General features: G+C 39.0%; 1 protein-coding gene across 1 annotated transcript; it reads right to left on the bottom strand.

Moving 5' to 3' along the window:
• Positions 1–22,611: 22,611 nt before the first annotated feature.
• Positions 22,612–24,375, bottom strand: LOC113360127. The gene has a single exon (XM_026603671.1). The coding sequence runs from the start codon at positions 24,373–24,375 to the stop codon at positions 22,612–22,614; it is 1,764 nt and encodes a 587-aa protein (XP_026459456.1).
• Positions 24,376–26,962: the final 2,587 nt, after the last annotated feature.

Raw genomic sequence — 26,962 nt, 5'->3', positions numbered from 1 at the left:
ATTTTTCCCATCATCAAAAGTTTCATTTTGTGGAACGTAACGATCATCAGCTCTTTCTCTATTTTCGCGATATTCTTCATTAGGATTTGATATTTCTTCTTGAATATTGTTTCCAACATTGATTGTGGGTGAGTTTCGCCTCATTTCTCTTCTAGTCGATCTTGAATATAATTTTGTAATACTTCTCGATCTTCTATTTTGTAGTCTTATATTCTCCATCCTTAATTCGTGATTTTGCCTTGTTAAATTTGCACGTTCTTCTGCCTCAGATCTTCTTTCTTCATGTATTCTTCGTCTCAACGTTTCTAACGCTCCAGTTTCCTTATCTTCATGAACTATTCCTTCATCTGCTTCTTGATTTCTCCCTTACTGTCTATAATTTCTGTTTTGTTGCTCTTCTTCTACTTCTTCAGCCGAATTTGATTGCCAAGTGTGTATGCTCACCCTATCATAATCTGTACTCCTCCCTTGAACTAGTGTTTGTTGAATTGGTGGTTGAATTTGATTTTCTCTATTACTTCTCATTCTAGTAGATTCTCCCATTTCACTTCTTTTTCTTCCAGCAATTCTCTTGCTTCTTCTAACAATAGTCGGTTGTTTGGATGTATTTCTTTTTCTAGCCATTTCTTCAATGTTAACAATATTGCAAGAAACTATGGAAATTCTTAATCAATCACTCTAAATTTTCACAAATCTCAATATCAATTTTCAACTTTTTCTAGAATAATCTTCAATACCTCCCTGTTTCTAGCGCCATTATGTAGTTGCAGGAAATCCTACACTACACCCCTCATATGATTTCATTATTAATCAACTCATTTTTAGGTTTACACTCTTAATTTTATTGATCAATCTTTGAATGTTCTTACAAGAAAAGATAAAGAAATCTGGAATGATCTCTGCTCTAGACTTTCTCTCTCCTATTTACTTGTTTCTTCAAAAAGATCCCCCCTCTTTACAACTTGAATGACTATTTATAAAGAAATACATAGTGGGTGACAGCTAATCTGTCCTTTATTTTCGGGTATGGTCTGCGACATTCTCGCAACCTTACAAATGTTAATTTCGCAAGCTCTCTAATTTTCGCAGGACTATCACATCTTTCTCGTGATCCTAGCTGACGTCGTTTATCGTATCATTTCTGAAATTGTTCTGCGACGCTGTTGTGCTGTGTCATTGATAATTTCGCTGAAACATTGTCATTGCGAGATTTTGATCCTACACTCTGAACAACCAGTCAAAGAAGCAGTTCAATATTGATCGAGCATATCTGTGAAATCGCTCTATCTGTCTATGGCATAAAGGAAAGACATGTTCACATCACCGAATTACATTGTGTCAGATGTCTGTCCCTCCCGGAAATACTCCTTGAACCTTCATCCACAGACAAGGAGATGCACTACTGGGGACTGCTTACCACAGTCCATCTCAGAGGAAATGAATTCGGAAGAACGTTGATCGATGTTGGCACCACTATCAACATTATTCCATGAAAACCCTCAGAGCCACATGCATTACACGACAAGAAGCTACTCGTGATCCCATCTCAATCAGAGACCTTGAAGGAACGCTCGGAAATACTTATGGCTACATCACCCTCAAAGTGAACCTAAGTTCAACCTGGACAGAAACCAAGTTTCACATAATTAGGAAGATCTAGGATATGACATGATCCTCAAACGAGCGTGGGTCTACGCTGAAAATATGGCTACTGACAAAGCGTCTTCGGTTGCACATCTCTCCAATGAAGAAAGTTCTGATCCAGAAAATTTGGTGGACATTCCATCATCAGCGCATTTGGAGGAATTTCCTTGACGAGGTTTAAGCAAGAACCAACAAAAAATCAATAGACATTCATCAAGAGGTTCCGCACTCAGGCAAGTCTCATTCCTCCCATGTCTATGTCATTTATTCCCTCACATGCTATCCTAACATGGGGACTCTAGCAACTCTACTATTGCAAGACATTATGAATGGTAGCTTCACCACATTAATATTTTACCAAGTGGTCGAATCCGACACCTCTCCGAATCGAGCATCTCAATAAGACATTCATTACGAGATGATTTTCAAGCACGACAAAGAATAACATGAATATTCCCTGAAATATTTTTATGAGTGTCCATATGGGACACAAAATCAGAAGGCTTTTAAAAAGGAGAGGGTACCCAAATACACCTCAAGCTAAAACTTTTCCTACCTATAAGTCCTTTCTCCGAAAGTAATTGTCTATGGACTGAGTCGAGACAACACAACTAATCGGTTCACACTTTGTGTGATCGTCTATAGATACGAGATCGAGACAATACAACAACGAAGTATGTTACTTGATAAAAAAGGTTCGGACTTAACCAAACACAATAGGATTCACTTATCAAGTAAATAGGAACTAACGTTTGTGTAATTTATTTTAATTATAATAAAATAATTATAATGCGGAAATATAAAGTAAATGACACAACAAGACTTTGTTAACGAGGAAACTGCAAATGCAGAAAAACCCCGGGACCTTGTCCAGAATTGAATACTCTCAGGATTAAGCCGCTACACAAAATTACACCTAACTTCATATAGTTGAGACCAAGCAACTAAACCTATAGTTCACCTAGTTCCATATGTATTCCCACGCCTCCAACTTATATATAAGTCACGTACTTGGAACAATTCCTTTGGTTCGTATTTCAAACAGTAAAGGAACAACAAATTTGTTTGGTATAAACTCTCTTCAACCAAGTGATATGAGTCAAACAAAGGATCTTCCGTTTATCTTAACATAAACTCCTTCGTCAGGTCCTTAGATCTATCTTATGTTCAATTACCGAAGTAATCGTTTAAGATTAAGCCAACAACACTCTTAATCCAAAGAATTGTGTTGATGCCGATCTACTCAATTAATCAATCCAATCTACCACAAGGATAAACCAATTATTAATTGGATCCTCTTTTACCAAAACAAGTATTGTGCACACCAAAGATTATAAAACCAAGTCAGATCTTCAATATCTTCTTTGTCTTCAAATCTTCTTAAATCTTCAATAAAAACCTGCACACAATCACTTGAATCTCTTGTGATCAATCACGCACAGAACGGAGTATGTTAACAATGGATTATCACAAGATCGTCTTTAGAACTAACAACAGTCTAAAGATCCATGTCGAAACTCTGAACTAGTTTGAGTGAATCTTATATCAGAAAAGAAGATTCTCAATAGTAAACAAACTAGGTGCAATCATATTTCAACCACCGTTAGTCAATCAAATCAATGAAAACAAAAGATAAACCGCAATTATCTAGTTTCCCACCAACGGTACACGCTAGAGCTTCTCAATCCCAAAGAAGACTTTAAACTGAGCGTCCGTAAGAGAATTCGCCTAATTAGGTTACTCTCCTCTCCGAGTAGGCGGCTACACCAGTAACAACAACAAAAGAGGAAGTCTGTTGTTATGAAGGATTAGTTTGCTAGAAAGGAAAACTTCAAGTATTTATAGACAAGGTAGTTTGGACACCAAGGAATTTCCAAAACCGAAAATATTCTCAAGATATTCATTAAAGCACAAATTCGGTTTCCATAATTCTTGGAAATGCTCTGTCCAAAAATAATGATCAAAATATCTCGGAAAATCTAATTAGCAAATGCACATTACTAATTCTTATAGTTTCCTACAAAATGAAATTAATAACCTTAATTAAAAGATTCTTAACTTACTTATGTTTCGATCCTGGGATTCTCTTCCCTTAGCTATTAAGGAATAACTTTGAAAAAATTAAAGAAATAAACATTCATAGCACGTGTTCAAAGTATGTCGACATCCTTACTTTGTAAGTTCTCTTTCACACTTACAACCTTGAAACTGATTTGCCACACTTCCAAACAAGTTTAGAATTGGTTCATATGAATTTCAAGAATTATGCGATTGATCAAACAAACATTCCATCACAATCATGGGTTTAATGGTTCTACCAAAACAAGTTTCGGTTATACCTTCCATGTGAGTACTGTGCATAGTCACACTAGCTTTCCAAAATTCGGTTGACTAGGTACTAGGATCGGTTCCCCACATATATATGGTATCTAACTTATATGTGTTGCACATGTCCATAGGATCGATTCCCCTTTCTGCTATAAACCTTGCTGCACCCCATACAAGGATCGATTCCCCTTTGTGATGTACTGCACCTCTTACTAGGATCAGTTCCTCTTTCCCATATTTGGTCAGACATAAAATTACAAACCCGATCATACCATCTCATGTGATTACTTAAGATCGGTTTCACTAATAAAAGTCATACCAATACAAAAGTAAGGCCTTTGTGAATAGTTCTACCAAGAACACAAACAAGTTGTGAGCGGTTATACTCAATCACACATATTGGTTGTTCATAAGATATGAAATGAATAACAAAACCAATAACACCTGGCAATTTCCTTTTCGGTTCTGTTTATGGGTGAAAACTATTTCTGCTGATTTTGGTAATTTTTGGGTGTGTGTGGATGAGAAATGAATCTAAACCCTAAACAAATGCACTGCACGGGAGTGCTTTCTGATTCAAGAGATCAATCTGTACAATTATGGCCTAAACCAAGAAATGGTTGTTCCAGATTTGCTTCTGTCACAAAGTGAAGGAGATGGGGTTGATCTTAGGGAGGTAAAGAGAAGAAGGTGTTGAGATTGTGAAGGTGTTGGTTGTTTATTACTTGTATCAGAATACCGAACTGGCGTGCAAGATGTAAGCAATCAACTCTTTGTGTTTGAATACGAAGTGTATCAACACTTGGTTTCTGTCTTGTCTGTCTTGGAAATAAGGAGGAGAACCTATTTATACAAGTCATTGAGCCTAACCCACGTCTCTCGTGGGAAGTAGAGGAAGTGGAGTGATGGAGTAGTGGAGTCGTGTTAGTGATTGTCACACGATCAGGTATGAGCCCACTCCTCCCATCATCACTAACCGTCCATGTCTTCCTGACACGTTCTTGTGATGGCGCATTGCACCTGTAAACCGCCAGACCAATACCCCAGTATGTATCCCCTAATTTGTGACATGCTTGATGTCTCGATTGTCTGGATCGTGGGACCCATAGAAGGTAGCATACAATGCTAGGTTAAATAACTAAGTTATTTAGGAAGTCGATATTCATGAAATATCATGTGTATTTTATACATGTAACGCATCGAATATAATCAATGTGTATGAAGCATCGTTGTTTTAAGGCTTAATGGAGTAAGTCGCGGATTAAGCGTGTTAGAACAGATGCATGCTTAGATATCTTCGAATAGTAGTTTGGAGGTTGCACAGGAAAGCCCTCCCTTGGCCGATCACATGATGTGGTAGGGTGACGGATGGTAAACACCACGACACCTTATTGGCCATTTAACTCCTAGCCTGGGCTGCCTAACCAAGCTGGTAGAGTTGGACTGATGAGATGATATATGACGCTCATCTGCGACCGTTGATGAAGTTTTAGGGTTTTGAAGAGGTGCAAGAATCACTCTTCAGCTTGGTCGAAACCAAGCATGGGAGGTGTTCTTGGCAGGACCGACCGGGCAGGCGTGTAGACGAATTTCCGGTGTGCATGTCCATACCTCACTGCCCCATGAAGATGCAGTCTAGGCCACTCAAGTTTACCGGTAAAGAGGAGTGGCTGAGATCGATTTGCGACAGGAATCCTGTGCCGCAAAGGATTTCCAAAGAGGCGCGACATGCCATCTTCAGGGTGCACGAACCGAGGCGTCTGGTCCTGCCTTGCTCTGGTCGGTCGGACATAGAGGTAGACGGGCCCACAGTGATCATGTAGATAATCTCTGGACCTCCTTAGTCTATTCCTGCACCCTTCATCCAGGCTGGCGAAGATGGACGCTCGTGATCGATTTACGACGCATGTAATATGCCGCAAACCCTAATTAGGGTTTTATGTTGGTCGGGCGTATGATACTTTGGCCGGACGAATTTGCATGCTATGCTCTTCGTATAGACTGGCCGACCACGTGGGACCCACATTGGGACGGTGGTGAACATGGTGATACCTGACCGACAGTCCTGGTGTAATCTAAGCCATCCAACCATGCTTGCGAAGTTGGATGGTCGTGATCAATTTGGATTTCCACGGTTTCCTAAAGCATCCCTCTAGCCATGTTTGGGGAATCGTTTATTGCTCCATAGCTTGGATGTGGGAGAACCGATCATGTAGGTGGAAAGTGGGCTCGCCAATGGGCGTACAAACACTTCACCAATTGATCCCGGGACAATCCAAGCCGTCCAACTGTGCCTGCGAAGTTGGACGGTCGCGACTTAGTTGCAACCAATGCCAATTGTTCTTGTACGCACTTCACCCTTGAATCGACCTTACACACGCCCTTGTGAATTTTTTGAAGAAGGTTCAAGGTGGTAGGGTCACAATCGTTAAGTGAAGCATCTCTTTGTCTTTTGCACACATTCTCCCTTATGCGTCTGAAGGTACAGGGACGAAATGGTTTTTGAACCCCGAGAGAGTTGCCAATTGGATCAAAACCACGATCACGACAAATTTGACCAATCAAGCAAGGGTAACCTAACATCTTGATGGGTGAAGTCATCGAAGTCATTTGAAAGATGATAAAACCACAAATATCGAGGCTTTGAACACCCGATTCAAGGAAATAGACCAATTCCGCAAACTCATGACTCCACCAAGAATTCTCAATTGTGGAGGGACAAAGATTCGAGATACCAAGTTTTCCAAATGCCATCAACGCAATACTAAGATCATTAGTAGGAAACTTTCCTTGATTCCAAGATACCTTCTTGCCACAAAGCCCAATAGAGATTTCATCACATGATGGACGTTCATCACTTGGTCTAGGAAGACGCACGTTTCCCAACGGAATGTTGGTAATCTTTGAAATTAATTCTCTATCAACAAGAAATCTTTTTCTATTTATCATGGATTTGAATTCCATCTTATTAAGATCAACATCATGAATGTTGGCATAGAAAATTCTTGTGAGAGAATCAAATCCTTGACCATGACCATCAAAGATATTTTCCAAGCTTGAATTTTTTGAAGCAAGCTAAATCCTCTTCATTCCCACTCGAGAGATCCAATTTCTTTTCTAGGATAAAACCTTTAGATGAAATCTTTTCAAAAATTCTAGCACAAGAATCATCCGCAAACCTAATCCTAAGAGAATTTTGGTCACAAGGAGAATCCATGCTAGAGGTATTTGAGATTTTGGAGCTTATTTTTGAGACCTTAGAATTCATCATGAGATCTAAGAAATTGAAAGGAGCAAGAGGAATTTATTTACTTGGAGTGAATCTTGAACACCCTTTGTTTCAATTTCTCCAAGAAGGCTTCAATGGAGGAAACACACCAAACCCTAGAGGTTTACGTACGCTGACGGGTGATGAAGAAGAGGGTGCGTGAACTTCTTCTTTATAAGACCAAAAATGGGCTTGGAACCGTTTGTGAACCGCGACCCACATACGGAAGGTGGGATTTTCTTAGCCGTTTGCACATCAAAGGTTATGAATCCCATGCCAACACACCTTTGTGAGAGACGATGGACGCAGTAGAAATCTTTATTTAGTATTCTAAAAGAGAATAACAAAACTGTACACAACTCAAACATTTCTTGCCCCATTCCAAGATATATACAAATGGGGTAGTGCCAGGCTTGTCACCAAGAGGCATAATGTGCAGAGGAATTCTCATGCAACATTTCTGGTTGATATATGTGAACAGTCCCCGTGATACAATCAACGTAATGATGATAATCAGGGCAGTCAGAGCTTTCTATCCTTCGTTTGATCTGGCTAGAAGGAAAATTCTTCTGATTCCTAAGCTGTACAATATTATTCGATGGTTTAACATGTACAGAACCTTTTTCGAAAGGATTCTTAGACTTAACAGAATTAAGTTTTTCTAAGAGTTTAAAAACGCCTTTGAACGCTCTAAATAAATATTTATCAATTGATCCATTACGATAGTATTCCTCAAAGAGATCAAGAGTTAATCTAGTGAGGGTCCATATCCTTGAGCGCGACGAGCGTTTCCTCAATCTTTCCTTCTTTTTATTTTTTCCTTTAGATTGGTTCTCATCATCTAAATTTTCCTTTTTAGATGAAATGAGATTATCATGTGAACCCGGAGGTTTTAACCATAATAATCCTTGAGCAATCTTTAAGGACTTATGGCGTGCGTTACAGATTCCAAGAGCAAGTTTTCCAAAGAAATTTCCCATGGGACAATTTTTAAGGAACGAACAAACACAAACTTATTAGGTTTAGAGTGTCTGCCTGCTCTGACACCAATTGAAAAAGTGAGGGTACAACAACCACACCCAATATTTCGCTTAGCAATCTGTATGGACAACTCCAATATACTTTCTAGAGAATCAACTAGACAGTCAGACTCAATCTAGATAAAAAGTGTATCAAAGAGTTTATATCTCTATCTCTCGATTTGATATATACTCAAGAAAAAAGAAATCTGCGAGTCTTTATCAAATTCCAGAGAGATAATGGTACCAAAGACCAATTTAAATCAACAACCATAAGGTCGGATATTCTAATTGATTGAACAACTTACAACCTGTGATATTTCAATTATATAACCAAATATAATGCGGAAAAGAAATAACACAGACACAAGAATTTTGTTAACGAGGAAACCGCAAATGCAGAAAAACCCTGAGACCTAGTCCAGATTGAACACACATTGTATTAAGCCGCTACAGACACTACCCTACTCAAAATTAACTTCGATCTAGACTGTAGTTGAACCCAATCAATCTCACACTGATCCAAGGTACAGTTATGCTCCTACGTCTCTGATCCCAGCAAGATGCTACGTACTTGATTCCCTTAGATGATCTCACCCACAACTAAGAGTTGCTACGACCCAAAGTCGAAGACTTTAATAAACAAATCTGTATCACACAGAAAAGTCTACGGTAATAGATAAATTCGTCTCCCACGAATATACCTACAAGTTTTGTTCTGTCTTTTGATAGATCAAGGTCAACATGAACCAATTGATAAACCAGACTTATATTACCGAAGAACAACCTAGTATTATCAATCACCTCACAATAATCTTAATCGACGCAGCGAAAAAAAAGATATTGCGGAATCACAAACGATGAGACAAAGTGTTTGTGATTTCTTTTATATCTTACCTGTCGGAGATATCAATCTCAAGCCAATTAGTACAATTATACTCGTACGATAGAAACAACAATATCAGAATACACAACTACAAGAAAGTAGTATCGGCCTGGCTTCACAATCCCAATGAAGTCTTTAAGTCGTTAACCTGGTTTAGAAGAAGAAACCAAAGTTTAAAGGAGAATCGACTCTAGCTTAGCACAACTAGTATCACACAGAAGGTGTGAGGATTAGGTTTCCCAGTTGCTAGCGCGCTCCCTTATATAGTCTTTCAAATCAGGGTTTGCAATCAATGTTAGCTTGGGAACCAAGCACTCAATATTTACCATTAGATGAAAACCTGATTAGATTCAAGCTAATATCTTTCAACCGTTAGATAGAAAACTAGCTTGTTATACACAAATGAAATGCACGTTTCTAGGCTTGTGTAACCGTACCCAAACTTGTACATTTGTTGGTTCAACAATAGTCAACCAAATGGTTAGCCATATGATCACTTTCATATCAACCATATTCTTCTTCACCATAATTAGTTCAAGTGACTCAAATGAACTAGTTTGAAAGTTGTTCAATTGCAAGGAAATATTATGTAACTACAAAAGACACAATTGAAGCAAAAACGATTTGATTCACAAGAATCGGTTCATGAACTATATAGCCACGGTTTGCAATTTGCATTCCTTAGTTTATAGAAGAATAAGTTCACAAACATCGTTTTTAGATATCACCTACTCAAGTTCGCGGACGGAGTTCACAAACTCCAGCATAATTTCTCGGGTTGAGAACTTCCGCCAGTTCGCGGACTTAGCTCACGCCACCATTCCGGTTCTCTTGATCAACAAAGTTCGCAAACTTCGGTTCAAGGAATAAGGACTTATACATATATCTGTTTCCACAACAATGCTTATATCCTCCAATGGTTATATAATCTAAACTCTCATTTCAATCATTGAAACATTCTTAGAGGACGTTGATATTCTATAATTGTTATTCACAAACTATTTTTCGTCAAAGTAAGCAATTTTCAAAGTGATTGAAACTTGTCATGACTTTTGTCACTAGGTAAAGATGAACTTGTCTAAAGCGAAATCTTACCAACACATATTTCGATAAATAGATAGGCGAGATTAACTCGGATCAAAATAGCAAATGTGTATAATCTAAGTCTATATAGCAAAACGACTTTTGTCTCAAGATAGGAGATAAATAGACTTTTGAGTGATAAATAAGTTCAAGTATCCACATAGCTTTTAGTCGATGAAGATCCACCGGTTCCTTGAGTAGTCCTTCGTCTTGTATGATGATTTCCATGGAGTTCTTGAGCTCAACTACACTTTTTATCCTAGTCTGAGACCTTATCTATAGTAGACTAGAAATCAAGACTTATAGTTTTGATCACTAACATTGAAAAACATGCTTGAGATAGCAACACATGCGAGTTCGACCGAGAAATGCTCTAACATAAAAGCTTACCAATACGTATTTCGAGAAAAAGATAGGCGAGTAAACTCAGCTCGAAATAGCCAATGTGTATGTATGAAAACTATCATACTTATACGAATTTTGTCTCAAGAGTAGGAGATAGAGTAGATAGAATTTTGAGTGACAAGATGAGTTCAAGTCTCCACATACCTTTTGGTCGGATGAAGTTCCACTGGTTCCTTGAGTAGTTCTTCGTCTTTGCAAGATAATCGCCATGGAGTCTGGAGCTCAACTATTCCTAACTATTCCAGGCCGAGACTTAGTCATAAGTATACTAGAAATCAAGACATATAGTTTTGATCAATTGTTGATGGTGGATTTTCAACAAAGGACAAAACCGTAAAATCATGATACTGCGTGTTTCTGAGTTGGCTTCAGGCATGTGGCGATTCATATTTTACGAAGCCATGATGAATATGTTTCCTGAAAGGCCTCCACTAGATGAGCGTTCAGTGCCACACATTTCATCATGTCCTCTATGTAGAATAACATAATTGGGCGGTTCTCCGTAAGATTGAGAGAAACAACGCCTTCAGGACATCGGTGACACTCACTGTTCCCTGACTACATGAGAGAGACCCGCCTCTACATAGAATAACGATTGGGCGGTTCTCCGTAGATTGAGAGCAACAACGCCTTTAGGACGTCGGTGACACTCACTATTCCCTGACTATGTAGAAAGACCCGTGTATATATCCAGGTGGTTCTCCGTAGATTGAGAGCAACAACGTCTTCAGGACTTCGGCAACTCGCTGTCTTCTGACTATACACCTTCGGAATGGGTATGACGCTTTAACTGGCTAATATCCCTTCTGTAATAGATTAATTCTGCCGTGACATTTACCACTGAATTCCCATAATGATCTATTATTTCTCCTATTCCATGGTCGAATCCACGGCCTGATCCCATGGAATGGAAATAACTATTGCTCATATTCCATGGTCGAATCCACGGCCTGATCCCATGGAATGAAAATAACAATTGCTCCTATTCCATGGTCGAATCCAGGGCCTGATCCCATGGAATGGCAATAAACAATTTTATCATCTCATTATTCCGATTTCATGATCGAATTCACGGCTAATCTCATGGAATTATAATAGATAATTTTATTACTCCGATTTCATGATTGAATCCAAGACTGATCTCATGAAATAGTAATATGTAATTACTCTGATTGTATGGTCGAATCCACAATCCCATGGAATGGTAATACTTAACTTTATTATTCCGAATTCATGGTCGAATCCACGACTGATCCTATGAATTGATAATAGAACCACTCATTTTTATTGCCCAGTTTCATGAATTATTCTCCTCTGAATTTCATAAACTAATAATAATACTCAACAACCGGGCATCTGGACCATCACTGAGTAATCCCCACAAAAATGGTGCAAGTGTACTCGACAATGATGCACGACTGAGCACGCGGATGCACAAACGAGCATTCAAAAACATGGATAGATGAGGAATCCTACGCAAAACAGGAGAAAACAATAAATTATAATAAAATAATAAGAGGCGCCATGGGATGGGCCCACCAGCCGGCCGGCCATGCCCTAGCCGTGGCCGGTCCCATGCCTCTCCCATTATTTTCCTTATTTTTGTTATTTCATGAACTCATGAAAACTCCTTGGTTTTAGCAACTTTCCTTTTTTTTGCAAAACTCATGAATTCTCAATAACTTCATGGATTCATGAAAAATAATATTATAAAATAGGAACAGGTGTGCGGGAACGGACAACATAGCCGCCGGCCGTGCCCAAGCTGCGGCCGGTCCCACACCTCACAATCCTTAGCTTTTTATAATTATTATTCCTAAACTCATGAAACTTCTATGTTTCAAAGAAAACTCATGGATTCTCTATAATATCACGGTATCATGAAAAAATAATAATATAAAATTAGGGAAATGCGTGCGGGACCGGGAAACATAGTCGGCCGGCCATGCCCTAGCCGTGGCCGGCGCCACACCTTGCAATCCCTAGTCTTTTATAATTATTATTTTCCTCAATTCATAAAACTCCTTGGTTTGAGAAAAATTCATGATTCCTTCATATTTTCTCAAATTTTGCTCGAATCATAAAAAACTAAAAGCCAACATGGTCACATGACCGGCTAGCCTCTCACGTCAATTTTAAATGTTAAAATGCCCTCATTTTAATATTTACAAAATGTTGAACAATTGAGCATACATGCTCATTCCAACAAAAATCAATAATTTCGGTCAAGATGAAACTCTTCTGAAAATTCACAATGTTGCCCGAACGCACATAAGAAAATACTGAAACTCTCAGTATGGAAACACGGACACCACAGCAACAAGTGCATGCCTTCTTGACCGACTAGAGTCATCCCTAGGGCTTGCACAAAGCTGGTCCCACACGTTTTCATAATTCTGACCTAATTTGCTCAATTGCTTATATTGGGCCCAAAATCTCTCCAACCAACCTGGGGATTGCTCAAATGACCAACAGCTGGTCCTGCGATCACCAAGAGACGGCCCCATGCCCTATTGGTCGGTCTCCCATCTTTCATACTTAGGTTTTATCACCTAATGTTGAACCCAACAATATTTCAATAAGTGATAAATCCGGCATTAATCATCGTTCTTTCACCAACTCTCCAACTGAGAACCCTGGTGCATGCTCACTCGAGCACTGGGAACCACATGGACGCCATATCCCATGTGGTCGGTCCGTCTATCACTCATGACTTATTTTCAGCGATTCATCGGTTAACAAATAATTGATCTGAAATTAGGGTTTCAAATAAATGTTCTACGAATTATCATTCGGAACAAGATTCAAACACTAATGAATTTGTGATGGATTCAGCAACCAACATCTGAATTAATCATATAATTTTCTGTAATCTACCAATATTTTAATATTTTATTGGGTCACGTCACCAATAAATATTTCGTCGAATTGAGCAATACTTGCTCAGTTGCTCGAATATTGATCCAGCTATCAATATTTAGTAATTTATCAGTAATTTGTCGAATTGAACAATACTTGCTCAATTGCACTTCAAATTATCAATAATCATTAATTTGTCGAATTGAGCAATAATTGCTCAGTTGCTCGTCAAATTCTCAATATTCAATAATTCGCCGAATTGAGCAATACTTGCTCAGTCGCTCAAATATTGGTCAATAATTCATCACTGAATCTACAATATTAACATCATTTCAGAGAACTACATGTTCGATCCATGAATCGTTGAGCATTCATCACTCATGCTCGATTCAACAAAACCTAGACTCACTGTCTAATCAGTAAAAAATTGACTAATTAATACACGTCTGTCATGCAGACTCCACGATTCGTGAGACATCAATCACGTCAAATTGGGGGATATCAATTAGGGTTTTGGTCTGGCGGCCTACTGCACGTGGATTCATCCACAACGAGAAATGTGAGTAAGTCGTGTCAACGGTTGAAAGAGTTAGCAAAGTAGTGGGTGCACGATCAGTCAAGTCTCCACACGACATGGAACTGACTTTACCACGATCTTCCACTTTCCCACTCTTTCACTCAAGAAACCGTCACACTTACAGGGATCAAGGTGTTCACGACTCTGACAGTATAAATAAGTCTCTGAATCCATGATTGAAGACAACGAATGATCACGAGCTATCAACAATTGTCGAATTTCTCGAGTAACGACTCTCAAGAATTCATCAATCTATAAGAACTTATTCGAACTCATCAGTTCACCAAAAATTGCAGAAACCTTCAACACATCCACAATCCTTGATTATCACTGATCCCACACAATTCTCAGCTTCCCTCCTACAAATCAACCCATCTCCCTCTTTGCGACCGAATTGACTCTGGAATGGACATTGACTTGGTTTATGCCGGAGTACTACAGATTGATCTCTCGAATCTAAGCACTCCCTTTGCAGTGCATCTGTGTGAGGTTAAGCAGTTTTCTCGGTTGAGGAGTATCGACAACACGCTCGTCTCTTCACTTCCCTAAAAAACCAGCGACTCGTTTTTCCCCATCTACAGATTGGCGACCATAGTGGGAGATTAATCTCTCGGTTACTAACTCACATTTTCACAAGATGGTTGGTGTTGGTGCAAAAATTAATCACCCCAACAATCTTCGATATGTGTATATGATAATCAAATCGCCATTTTTGATTATCTTCTCCAATAAATTATTGATGGAAAGTTGTGGGGGTACCTGCAAAGACACTCCGATGTTAAAATCAACAAGAGTTATAAGCAAGTAGTTGTGGAGAGAAGGAATAGAAATTGTGTACCTTTTGAGTTGGATTTTAGCCTCTATTTATAGGCCCCAAACCCTAATTTGGTTTCATAACTAACCCTAGATTTGTAGTTGTCCAGAATAACTACCAAGATTTGTTCTTATCCTTTAAGATTCTTATCTATCTTGAAAGATCCTTATTATCTTCACAAGATTTGAGTTTATCTTGGAAGATCCTTATTATATCCACAAGATTTGTGTATATCCCCACAATATTTGTATTTATCTTGAAAGATTCATGTCTATCTCTTCAAGATTTGTATCTATCTTGGAAGATCCTTGTCTATCTTCCAATATTTGTGTCTATCTCAAAATTACTTCTACAATAAGTCATTTGGGCTTCTATAATAAGCTAGACTGGGCTTCCATAATAAGCCATGTGGGTTTCCTCAATAAACCCACCGGTTTCCACAATAAACCTTATTGGGCTTCCATAATAATCCATATGGGTTTCCTCGATAAACCCACTGGTTTCCACAATAAACCATATTGGGCTTCCATAATAAGCCATGTGGGTTTTCTCAATAAACCCACCGGTTTCCACAATAAACCGTATTGGGCTTCCATAATAAGCCATGTGGGTTTCCTCAATAAGCCCACCGGTTTCCACAATAAACTGTATTGGCTTCCATAATAATCCATGTGGGTTTCCTCAATAAACCCACCAGTTTCCACAATAAACCGTATTAGGCCAATATCAAATAGCTTGTGCGTTATGCACATACACTATTTTAATAGGGTACAAACATCGCCCCCTCTTAATTCTCAACTTGTTGATGGATTAAGATAATCAAAAGAAGAACTAACCTTCGCGGCTCGTTCAAATTCGCCATATGTTGTTTAGCCGATAACCTTTCGTGACCTTGGCCAGTGTGGATTAAAAAAATCAAAAGAAATACTAACCTTTGCGGCTCGTTCAAATACTCCATATGTTGTTTATCCGATAACCTTTCGTGGACTTGGACACCTTGTTGTGTGGATTTTCCCCAAAGTCGGCTTAATAATTCAAAGCACCAAACACGTTCAAAGTACCAATAATGTACTCAACACTCCATATAATAATTACCCAAACACCAAACAGATAGGAATTTTATGTTCTCATGCTCTTCCTTTAGCTAACAAATGACCTACGTGTTGGTGGGACATCGGCGATACACTTCGTATCTTGTCAAATAGTCACCACCGCCACAATCGATAGGAATTTGACTCTCATTTGAATGCAGGATGCTCCCGTATCTTGGTAGGCACATTGATTGCCCATATGGTCCTGTTATGGCCTTGAATTTTCCGACTCAACGCTCTTGTGTCTGCGAATAAAGAATGTACGACAACCTTTGGTGTACAGGTTGACTGACATTAGCTTTTTGTCATACATTTTCTATCATAATAAGCCATTAATTGGTTTCTTCAGTAGACCGCCGAGCTTCCTCAATAATACAGAGTTGGTTTCTTTAATAAACCACTGAGCTTCCTTAATAAGTTCGGTTGGGCTTCCTCAATAAGCCAGAGTTGGTTTCCTTAATAAACCACTGAGCTTCCTTAATAAGTTCGGTTGGGCCTCCTCAATAATCCAGAGTTGGTTTCCTTAATAAACCACCGAGCTTACTTAATAAGTTCGGGGCTTCCTCAATAAGCCAGACGTGGATTCTTTAATAAACCACCGGGCTTCCTCAATAAGCCAACTGGGATTCTATAATAAGCCTATGAGTTTCCCGTGCTCTTTTCGCTCCATTTTAGCTTCAGCTTAATTATGTTGAAACACCTTGTATTCGCCTCTATCTTTATTAGAAACACATCGCAACAATTTCCTTTATAATCAAATACTTCGTATGTCTTTCTCTTTATTAGAAAGACATTGCAACTGTTCCTTTAATAACCAAAATACCCCGCTTTTGTTTTCCTTTTTTTTTAGCAAACGTATTCCTTTAGTAACCAAAATACTTCGCCTTTGTATTCCTCTTTTATAGAAAGACAATGCAACTATTTCCTTTAATAACCAAAAAACTTCGTCTTTGTCTTCCTCTTTTATAGAAAGACATTTCACGTATTTTTTTAATAAATACATGCAAAAAGTGTTCTCATTTGTGATTATAAATTTGATTTATAATGTAACAACTAGCGAGGACTTACCTCCCCGGGCGTTTGCTCCTTCCATCTTAGTCGTCCCCAATACTTCCAATGATATTGAAAAGGATACGTCCTATTGTTTGACTTCCTTAACCATGTTGGGTTCGATTGCATGCTAGGCATCACTTTAGCCGCCCCTGATATTTGTAGAGATATTCCCAAATAGAAAAGACGCCCCCATGTGAAGCAAGAACTAGATATATTATATCTAGATCCTCACTTGCTAGATGGATCTGAGCTTATGGTATCTTTTCCGTTGACATCTTATTTCTGGATTCATCGTGATTTTTCCTTTTTGGAATCGCCCTCAAAATGTTGTCTTGGTGCGGAGTGTCCTCGGTTCCGGACATTTTTGTTGTCCGTGACAACTTTGCTTTCTTTTCCTTTTCAGCTTTCGCATACCTATCACCCCTGTCATACAACTCCTTGAGGGTTTCGACTGGTTGAACTGCTAATGAGTTGTAAATTCCAAACTCATCATAATCCATCGCATTATTATATGCTTCTATTATGAATCCCTCGTCCACCTTTCCAATTTCAGTAACTTCCTGACGAAACCTCCTATTAAAATCAAAAAGACTTTCGCCAGGCTTTCTATGCAAGAGGAATAAATGACTGTTTAATTTTTTGATTCCGAGGTTAATCTTGTATTGCTCGAAAAACACATCTGACAACATTCCGAAACTCCTAATTGAATTTGACTCTAATTGTGACAACCAAGTTAGAGCCTTACCCGTCAAGTTCATTGGAAAGGTTCTACATAATAGCTCGTCGCTGAAGCTCCACAAACTCATTGAGGCTTGAAATCGTTGGACGTGCTCCACTGAATTTCCATTGCGTCCGTCGAAAAACTCCTTGAATTGAGGCTGATTAAAATTCGAGGGTGGGCGGTAGCGCCTTATCTTTTCAACAAATGGGGAGTCCATTGATTTTTTCATTGATAAAATTTGTTGCTCTTCATATTTGGATTGCTTTTGGGCTAACAGCTCACCGATCATTTCATTAAGCCTTCTTTTACTGAGTTCTTCGCCTCTCACCGAGTTTCCCTCAGTTTCTCTGCGAATCTGCTCATTCCTGACAGACTCCTTTCTCCTTTTAGAAAGGTCTTTATCACGTCTAGACCTCTTCGAGTGATCATCATTGATATGATCATCCCTTTGTCTATGTTTCTTGCAACTTGATCTGGTTCGCCTATCTTGCTCGGCCGTGTGGTAATGATCATCATCGGGCACATAACGATCATAATAATCGTCATCATGGTGATCGCGACGTTGATAAACGTTCCTGACATCCTCGCTTCTTCTTGTATCACTTCGATTGAGCCGACCATCATCAAGAAATTCGTCCCCTCTGCATGGGTCATATCGTTCTCAATGAGCACGACGGTTTGACCTGTCACTTTTGGCATGTGGAATAGCTGCTTCTTCAAGCTCCTTTCTTTTCTCCAATGCAATCTTGAGTCGCTTGTTTTCCCTTTCCAATTCCTAGAAACGCTCAAGTAAGCCAAGTCGATAGGAGTCATCTGCGGATTGTTAACTTGTGCAGCTGGTGGGTTGTTAGCTTGCGCAGGCTGTTGGTTGTTAGATTGCGCAGGCTATTGGATAGCCCGTACTCCTCTATTAGCGATGTCCTCCTCACGAATTTGTTGGATGCTTGGGTGTTGACCTTGATTCCCTCTTTGACGATTGAGGTTTTCGCTAATAGTCAGGGAAGGTGATCTACGTAAGAGAACATTGTTTCCCCTGAGACTTGGAGTGGATCTCATAGAACGAGCGGCTGATGTTGTTGATGAAAGTGATGTTTCCATTCTGTCCCTTTCGTCTTGATGAGTATGGACGACAGCGCTCCTTCAAGTTCGATTGTTGGCATGTTGACCTGAGGGATTTCCGGTAGGTGCATCAACGTCCATCTCAAGTCGATTTTCTCCTGAAAAATTCATAAGTTATTCTTTCTTGGTTAACATTGCTTTTATCAACTTTTTCAGATCTTCCGCAACTTTCTGAACAGTTCAGAAACTTTCTGCAATTCAGGATCTTTCGCAACTCTCAGAAAAGTTCAGAAACTTTCTGCAACTCTGGATCTTTCGCAACTTTCTTAAAAGTTCAGAAACTTTCTGCAACTCTGGATCTTTCGCAACTTTCTGAAAATTTCAGAAACTTTCTGCAACTCTGGATCTTTCGCAACTCTCTGAAAAGTTCAGAAACTTTCTGCAACTCCGGATCTTTCGCAACTTTCTGAAAAGTTCAGAAACTTTCTGCAATTCTTTGAAAAGTTCAGAAACTTTCTGAAACTCCGGATCTTTCGCAACTTTCTGAAAATTTCAGAAACTTTCTGCAACTCCGGATCTTTCGCAACTCTTTGAAAATTTCAGAAACTTTCTGCAACTCCGGATCTTTCGCAACTCTCTGAAAAGTTCAGAAACTTTCTGCAACTCTGGATGTTTCGCAACTCTCTGAAAAGTTCAGAAACTTTCTGCAACTCTGGAACTTTCGCAACTTTATGAAAAGGTTCAGAAACTTCCTGCAACTTTTTTCTCACAAGGATTTTGAAACCCTAGTTTGAAAAATCGTTGGGAACAATTTCTTTCACTCGGAGAACACGATCTTTACTCGTAGTCCCCTTACTCGGCGCCAAAAGATGTTGGTGCAAAAATTAATCACCCCAACAATCTTCGAGATGTGTATATGATAATCAAATCGCTGTCGTTGATTATCTTCTCCAATAAATTGTTGATGGAAAGTGGTGGGGGTACCTGCAAAGACACTCCGATGTTAAAAATAAAAAGAGTTATAAGCAAGTAATTGTGGAGAAAAGGAATAGAAATTGTGTAACTTTTGAGTTGGATTTTAGCCTCTATTTATAGGCCCAAAACCCTAATTTGGTTCCATAATAACCCTAGATTTGTAGTTATCCAGAATAACTACCAAGATTTGTATTTATCCTTTAAGATTCTTATCCATCTTGAAATATCCTTATATATCTTGTCAAGATTTGAGTTTATCTTTGAAGATCCTTATTATCTTCACAAGATTTGAGTTTATCTTGGAGGATCCTTATTATCTTCACAAGATTTGTGTATATCCCCACAATATTTGTATTTATCTTGAAAGATTCATGTCTATCTTGTTGTATACTTACAACAAATTAACAACAAAAAATGATAAAATTGATGAAAGAAAATGAATTAATAATTCCTAAATCAAGATTCAGGCCTATCTGGTTGTAAACAGCGCAGCCAAAACTCAGTTCATTAATATTCATTAGCAGATTAGGTTTATTACAGACCTTATATCCAATCCACGAAACCCAAAGAGGAGTAATGGTGGGATGACACGTGAGGCGAGACGAGTGGACAGAACCGATCTTACTGAGGCACACTTACAAGAAGATATGGTCACCCTAGGTCTTGCCGTTATAGCTAAGTATGCAATATGGCCTCCCCCTGAGCAGCATCCTTTTCCTCAAGGATAAACCTGGGGTAGTGTGTTTTGATGTTGGTGACGGCCTCCCAAGTTGCATTCTCAGGTGATGAATTAGTCTATTGGATGAGTACTTGGCGTATCAGTTTGTTGCCGATCAACACAGTCCTCTGCTGCAATACTCTTTCAGGAACCATTATGATGTCATCATGAAGATCTACCACTGGCAGAGTAGGAGAAGGTATAATCTGAACACCAATGTGTTTCTTCAGCTGAGATACATAGAATACAGGATGAATGTGTGAATGAGAAGGCAACTCCAGCTTGTAAGCCACTGTACCAATTTTCTGTAGTATAGGAAAATGCCCATAGTACTTGGCAGAGAGTTCAAAATTCCTCCTAACTGCAACAGATGCCTGTCTGTAAGGTTGCAGTTTAATATACACCATATCACCCACATTGAAGGACATTTCAATTCTGGTAGAATCTGCATACAACTTCATTCTCTCTTGAGCTTTGTGGAGGGAGTCTTTAAGGATGTCTAGCATTGCTGTTCTCTCCTTAAGATAAGTTTCTACAACAGCTACATAGGTGGTGGCAGAAGAAGGAAATGCCATATGTGGTGGAGTATAACCATAGAGAGCCTGAAAGGGAGACATTTTCAAACCTATGTGAAAGCTGGTGTTGTACCACCATTCTGCAAGTGCAAGCCATTTGCTCCATTGACTAGGCTGGTGACTAGTAATGCATCTTAAGTAATTTTCTAAGCAGGCATTCACCCTTTCAGTTTGGCCATCTGTTTGAGGGTGATAAGTTTTTCTTAAGTTCAAGCTAGTACCAAGAGCTTTGAATAAATCTTTCCAAAAATTGCTTGTAAACACCTTGTCTCTGTCAGATACAATGGAAGATGGGAGACCATGGAGTTTGAACACCTGATTGAGAAATACCTTTGCTACAGAAGCAGCTGTGTAAGGATGTTGAAGAGCAATGAAATGTGCATACTTGGTGAGTCTGTCTACAACTACCAAAATCACACTCTTCTTGTCACTGATGGGTAATCCTTCAATAAAATACATAGTAATGTGCTGCCAAGAGTGATCTGGAATAGGGAGGGGCTGGAGGAGACCAGCATGAGTAGTTGAGTCACTTTTATTTCTTTGACAAATATCACAGTGGGATACAAATCATAAAACATCCTTCTTCAGCCCCGGCTGATAGAAATGGGTTTTGGCTCTCACATAAGTAGCATGTATGCCTGAATGGCCACCTACAGTAGAGGCATGTAAAGAAGCCAAAACTTTTGTCCTGACATCATGACCAGAACCAATATAGATTCTTGTTTTATACCTCAAAATGCCTTCAAAATGTAAAATGAGGGATGGAGGCTGGCTGGAGCAGTAATTGTGAAGTGAGTTGTTGAGCTTTAGAGTCTGTTTCATAGCTGAGTAACACCTCTTGCATCCAAGCTGGGGTAGAGAGTGACATAGAGGTACATTGTGCAGAAGGAGAAGGCATTCTGGAAAGGGCATCAACCACCACATTGTCAGAGCCCTTTTTATACTGGATGTCATAATCAAAGCCAAATAGTTTAATGAGCCATTTTTGCTGTAGAGTGGTGGTGATCTTCTGATTAAGGAAGTACTGAATGCTTTGATGATCAGTCCTGATGATAAATTTCTTATCATGCAGATAATACATCCATCTTTGTACTGACAACACAATGGCCAAGAATTCCTTTTCATAAGTAGACAAAGCCTGAGCTCTTGGGCACAATGGCTTGCTAAAATAAGCGATTGGTTTATTATCCTGAAGTAGAGCAGCTCCAATACAAGCATCACTAGCATCACTTTCAACCACAAATTGCTTAGTGAAATCTGGGAGAGCTAATACTGGAGTTTTGGTCATGGATTCCTTGAGTTTAGTGAAAGCAGTAGTAGCTTCTTGACTCCAGATGAAGGAATTCATCTTGAGCAAGTCAGTTAATGGCTTACTTATGGCTCCATAACCTTGGACAAATTTTCTATAATAGCCAGTAAGACCAAGAAATCCTCTGAGTTCTTTAATAGTTTTAGGAATTGGCCATTATTGCATACAAGAAATCTTGTTAGGATCTACAGATACCCCTTCAGCTGTAATTATATGTCCCAAATATTCTAGGGATTGTTGACCAAAACAACATTTAGACTGCTTTGCAAATAGTTGATATTGTCTGAGAAAGTCAACCTGAGGTGCTCCAAATGCTCAGACATACTAGAACTGTAAACGAGGATATCATCAAAGAATACCAACACAAATTTTCTGAGAAATGGTTGAAAGATTTCATTCGTGAGGGCCTGGAATGTGGCAGGGGCATTGGTGAGGCCAAATGGAATAACTTTGAACTCATAATTGCCTTGATATGTTCTAAATGCAGTTTTGAAAATGTCCAAGTCATTAACTCTGATCTGAAAATAGCCAGCTCTAAGATCATTTTTTGTGAAAATAACTGCACCTTTCAGTTCATCCAATAACTCATCAATAATGGGTATGGGAAATTTGTCCTTGACAGTAATGTTGTTGAGCGTCCTATAATCTACACAAAACCTCCAAGAACCATCTTTCTTTTTCACCAAAAGTATAGGGGAAGCAAATGGGTTGTGGCTAGGCTGAATAATACCATAATTCAACATTTCTTGAACTAGTTGTTCCACCACTGAATTTTGTGTGTATGGGCATTTGTAAGCTCTTTGGTTGATAGGAGTTGAATTTGGTTGTAATGGAATTGTGTGATCTAGGCTTCTTTTAGGGGGCAGTGTGGTAGGTTCTTTAAAAATATCAGTGAACTCCTGAAGTAAGGGTAGAAGAGGTGCAGGGGTGGTAGTGGGTGGTGTAGTAGCAGAAATAGAATATAAGTGAGCTACAACACCATGAGTAGTGTTTGTAAAGAATTTCTTAGCATCTGAGTCACTCATCATGAGTAAAGTATTGTTAGGAGTAACTCCTTGTAAGGTGATCTTATTATTGTGGTACATAAAGGAAATACTGAGTTTAGAGAAGTTAAAAAGTACATCACCTAACTTTCTCAGCCAATCTGCTCCCAAGACAATATCACAACCTCCCAAGGGTAAGATTCTCAAATCTTCTACAAATTTGTGTCCCTGCATACTCCATTGAAGCTGAGAACAGATGCCAGTGCTAGTTGTTCTGTCTCCATTGGAAATAGTGACTAACATAGGAGCAGTAAGAGTAATAATACAGTAAAGTGTAGAAGCTAAATTGCTGTCAATAAAGCTAGTGGTGCTACCAGAGTCGATTAGGATGGATACCTGCTGCTTGTTGAGAATGCCAGGAATTCTTATGGTGTCACCTGTAACAGTGCCAGTGAGAGCATGAAGTGATATCTCAACATCAGAGGTGAGTGGAGACTCAACGACTTCCTCAAATACCTCTTTCTCTTCTTCAGTATCAAGGGACTCAGAAGTGTCCAGTTGGAGCATAAATATATTTTGTTTTCCTTTGCAAAAGTGGCCTGGCTTATAAACTGAATCACAATTGTAACACAAACCTTGGTCTCTCCTCTTCTGCATTTCTTCTGGAGTTAGACTCTTAATGGTAGTGCTAGCAGAACTGGATTTAGATGGAGGAGGAAAAAAGGATTTTGGTGTCATTGGTGCAGATTTAGGTGAGGTAATAATTGGTATAGGAGGAAAATTGGGTGATGAAAATTTTTTGTTATATTGGAAGGAGAGATTGAATGATCTAGTGAGAGGCTTAGTAGCTGTAGATGCAATATTGACCTTCTGCTCTTGCAATCTAGCTAAAGAGAAAGCTTCAGAAAGAGTGGAAGGGTGAAACATAGAGACAGATCTACCAATCTCTTCCTTGAGACCACTAAGAAAGCTCATGATAAAGTAAGTTTCAGAAAGTGAAGGATTCATGTTCAGCATCAAGGCTTTCAATGATTCAAACTGTTCATAATAATCATTCACTGGAAGGGTGAAACATAGAGACAGATCTACCAATCAAAGACTACCCACAAAACTTTCCTCTATGGGATTTTCAAAACGAGCACAAATATGAGCAGCTAAGTCATGCCATGTAATACGAGGTCGATTGACCTGAAAATTGAGAAACCACCTCTCAGCTCTACCCTCTAAATAAATTGAAGAAATATTTACCTTTAGATGCTCCTCAGTATCATTGATTTGGAAATACCGCTCATTCTTCTTAATCCAGCTTCTCGGATTATCACCTTCGGATCTTGGGAAATCTAACTTTGGTATTCGAGAATGGTGATATTGATGAGTTGGGATATTAGTATCATGATGAGATCCAGATTGGTTTTTCAGTATTGTTTTGAAGAAAGGACGAGCGTTCAAGCAGATTCATAAGATTATCAAACTTAGTGGTGAGAGCATCAACTGAACCACCTAGAGATGTGACTTTAGTGTCAAGAACAGTCTGAGAAGTCTTCAATTGTTCAACCTCAGATTCAACTTCCTTCAAAGTCATGGTGAAAAAATAGATTGGATGATTTTTGAGTGGAAAGAACGGCTTTGATGCTAGTTATTGTATACTTACAACAAATTAACAACAATAAATGATAAAATTGATGAAAGAAAATGAATTAAGAATTCCTAAATCAAGATTCAGGCCAATCTGGCTGCAAACAGCGTAGCCAAAACTCAGTTCATTAATATTCATTAGCAGATTAGGTTTATTACAGCCCTTATATCCAATCCACGAAAACCCAAAGAGGAGTAATGGTGGGATGACACGTGACGCGAGACGAGTGGACAAAACCCATCTTACTGAGGCACCCTTACAAGAAGATATGGGCACCCTAGGTCTTGCCGTTATAGCTAAGTATGCAACATATCTCTTCAAGATTTGTATCTATCTTGGAAGATCCTTGTCTATCTTCCAAGATATGTGTCTATCTCAAAATGACTTCTACAATAAGTCATTTAGGCTTCTATAATAAGCTAGACTGCGCTTCCATAATAAGCCATGTGGGTTTCCTCAATAAACCCACCGGTTTCCACAATAAACCTTATTGGGCTTCCATAATAAACCATGTGGGTTTCCTCAATAAACCCACTGGTTTCCACAATAAACCGTATTGGGCTTCCATAATGAGCCATGTGGGTTTCCTCAATAAGCCCACCGGTTTCAACAATAAACCGTATTGGGCTTCCATAATAAGCCATGTGGGTTTCCTCAATAAGCCCACCGGTTTCCACAATTGTGGAGGGGCAAAACGATTTGCTGGTGTTCATGAGATTGAGGAGACGACCGTACGGAGGAGACTCCTTGAACCGAGCGAAATGTTCAACCTCACACAGATGCACTGCAAGAAGGGAGTGCTTTGAATTCGAGATATCAATCTGTAGTACTCCGGCCTAAACCAAGACAATGGTCATTCCAGAGTAAATTCGGTCACAAGAGAGGATGGGTTGATCTGTAGGAGGGAAGCTGAGAAATGTGTGGAATCAATGGTAATCAAAGATTGTGGGTGTGTTATGAATTCTGAATAAGTTAAGTTTTAAATGATTGAATCCCTGTTGAGAGTAATTACTCAGATGTTGAGTTAATCTCGTGTTGTCTGTGAGACGTGAGATCGTTGTATATTCAATCATGATTTCAGAGACTTATTTATATTGCTGGAATTGTAGACACCAAGATCCCATGAAGTGTGAAAATTAATGGAATCAAAGAGTGGGGAAATGGAAATCGTTTTTGAAACCAGTTGCTCATCGTGCGAAGACTTGGTCGATTTTCCATCCACTACTTTGTTAACTCCTTCAACTGATTGCACGACTTTCTCATATGCCATCGTGTGTATGAACACACGTGCCGTAGACCGCCAGACCAAAACCCTAGTTAATATCCCCCATGTGACACGATTGACGTCTCGTGGTTAATTAGTCAGTTGTTGACTTCATGACTTTATGGGACGATGAGTCCATGTATTTGTTGAGTTGAACATGATTTTGCAAAATGTTCTGAAACTCATGAATTGAACGTGTCTGTTGAGACAGAGGTATAATTCTCACGTTGATAGTTGAGGCGAGCAAGTATTGCTCATTCTATGAACTGTGGAATATTGATAGTTGAACCAATATTCCTTGATTTGAGAAAATATTACTTATATGAGCAAGTATTGCTCGTCTGATGAATTATTGGTAGCGTGACCAAAATAAAACATAAATTAGAATACTGGTAGTTGAACCGAGCATAATTAATAAGAATATTGATCATGATATCTTCGTAAAGTTATTAGTGTTCGAATCTGGAATTATGATCCTTGGACTCAGAAACCCTAATTTTATCAATTGATGACCAATTGATGGTTTATTTCAAAATCAACCATGGAATGAAGGAGGGATCGGATACATGGGATCATGGATTGACCATGTAGAGCCCATATGCTCATGTAAGCAAATACCAAGGTCTCTTGAAGAGTTGGTGACTTGTTGATGAAAGAATGATTAAATGCTGGTTTAATCATTTATTCGAAAAATG

This window comes from Papaver somniferum, chromosome 3 (genome assembly GCF_003573695.1).
Source record: "Papaver somniferum cultivar HN1 chromosome 3, ASM357369v1, whole genome shotgun sequence".
In the NCBI taxonomy this organism is placed as follows: domain Eukaryota; kingdom Viridiplantae; phylum Streptophyta; class Magnoliopsida; order Ranunculales; family Papaveraceae; genus Papaver; species Papaver somniferum.
The sequence above is the reverse complement of the archived record's forward strand: the minus strand, read 5'-3'. Positions and strand labels throughout refer to the sequence as shown.

Coding starts and splice junctions, on each gene's coding strand:
- LOC113360127 (XM_026603671.1), bottom strand. CDS start 24,375: ATGAATCCTTCACTTTCTGAAACTTACTTTATCATGAGCTTTCTTAGT.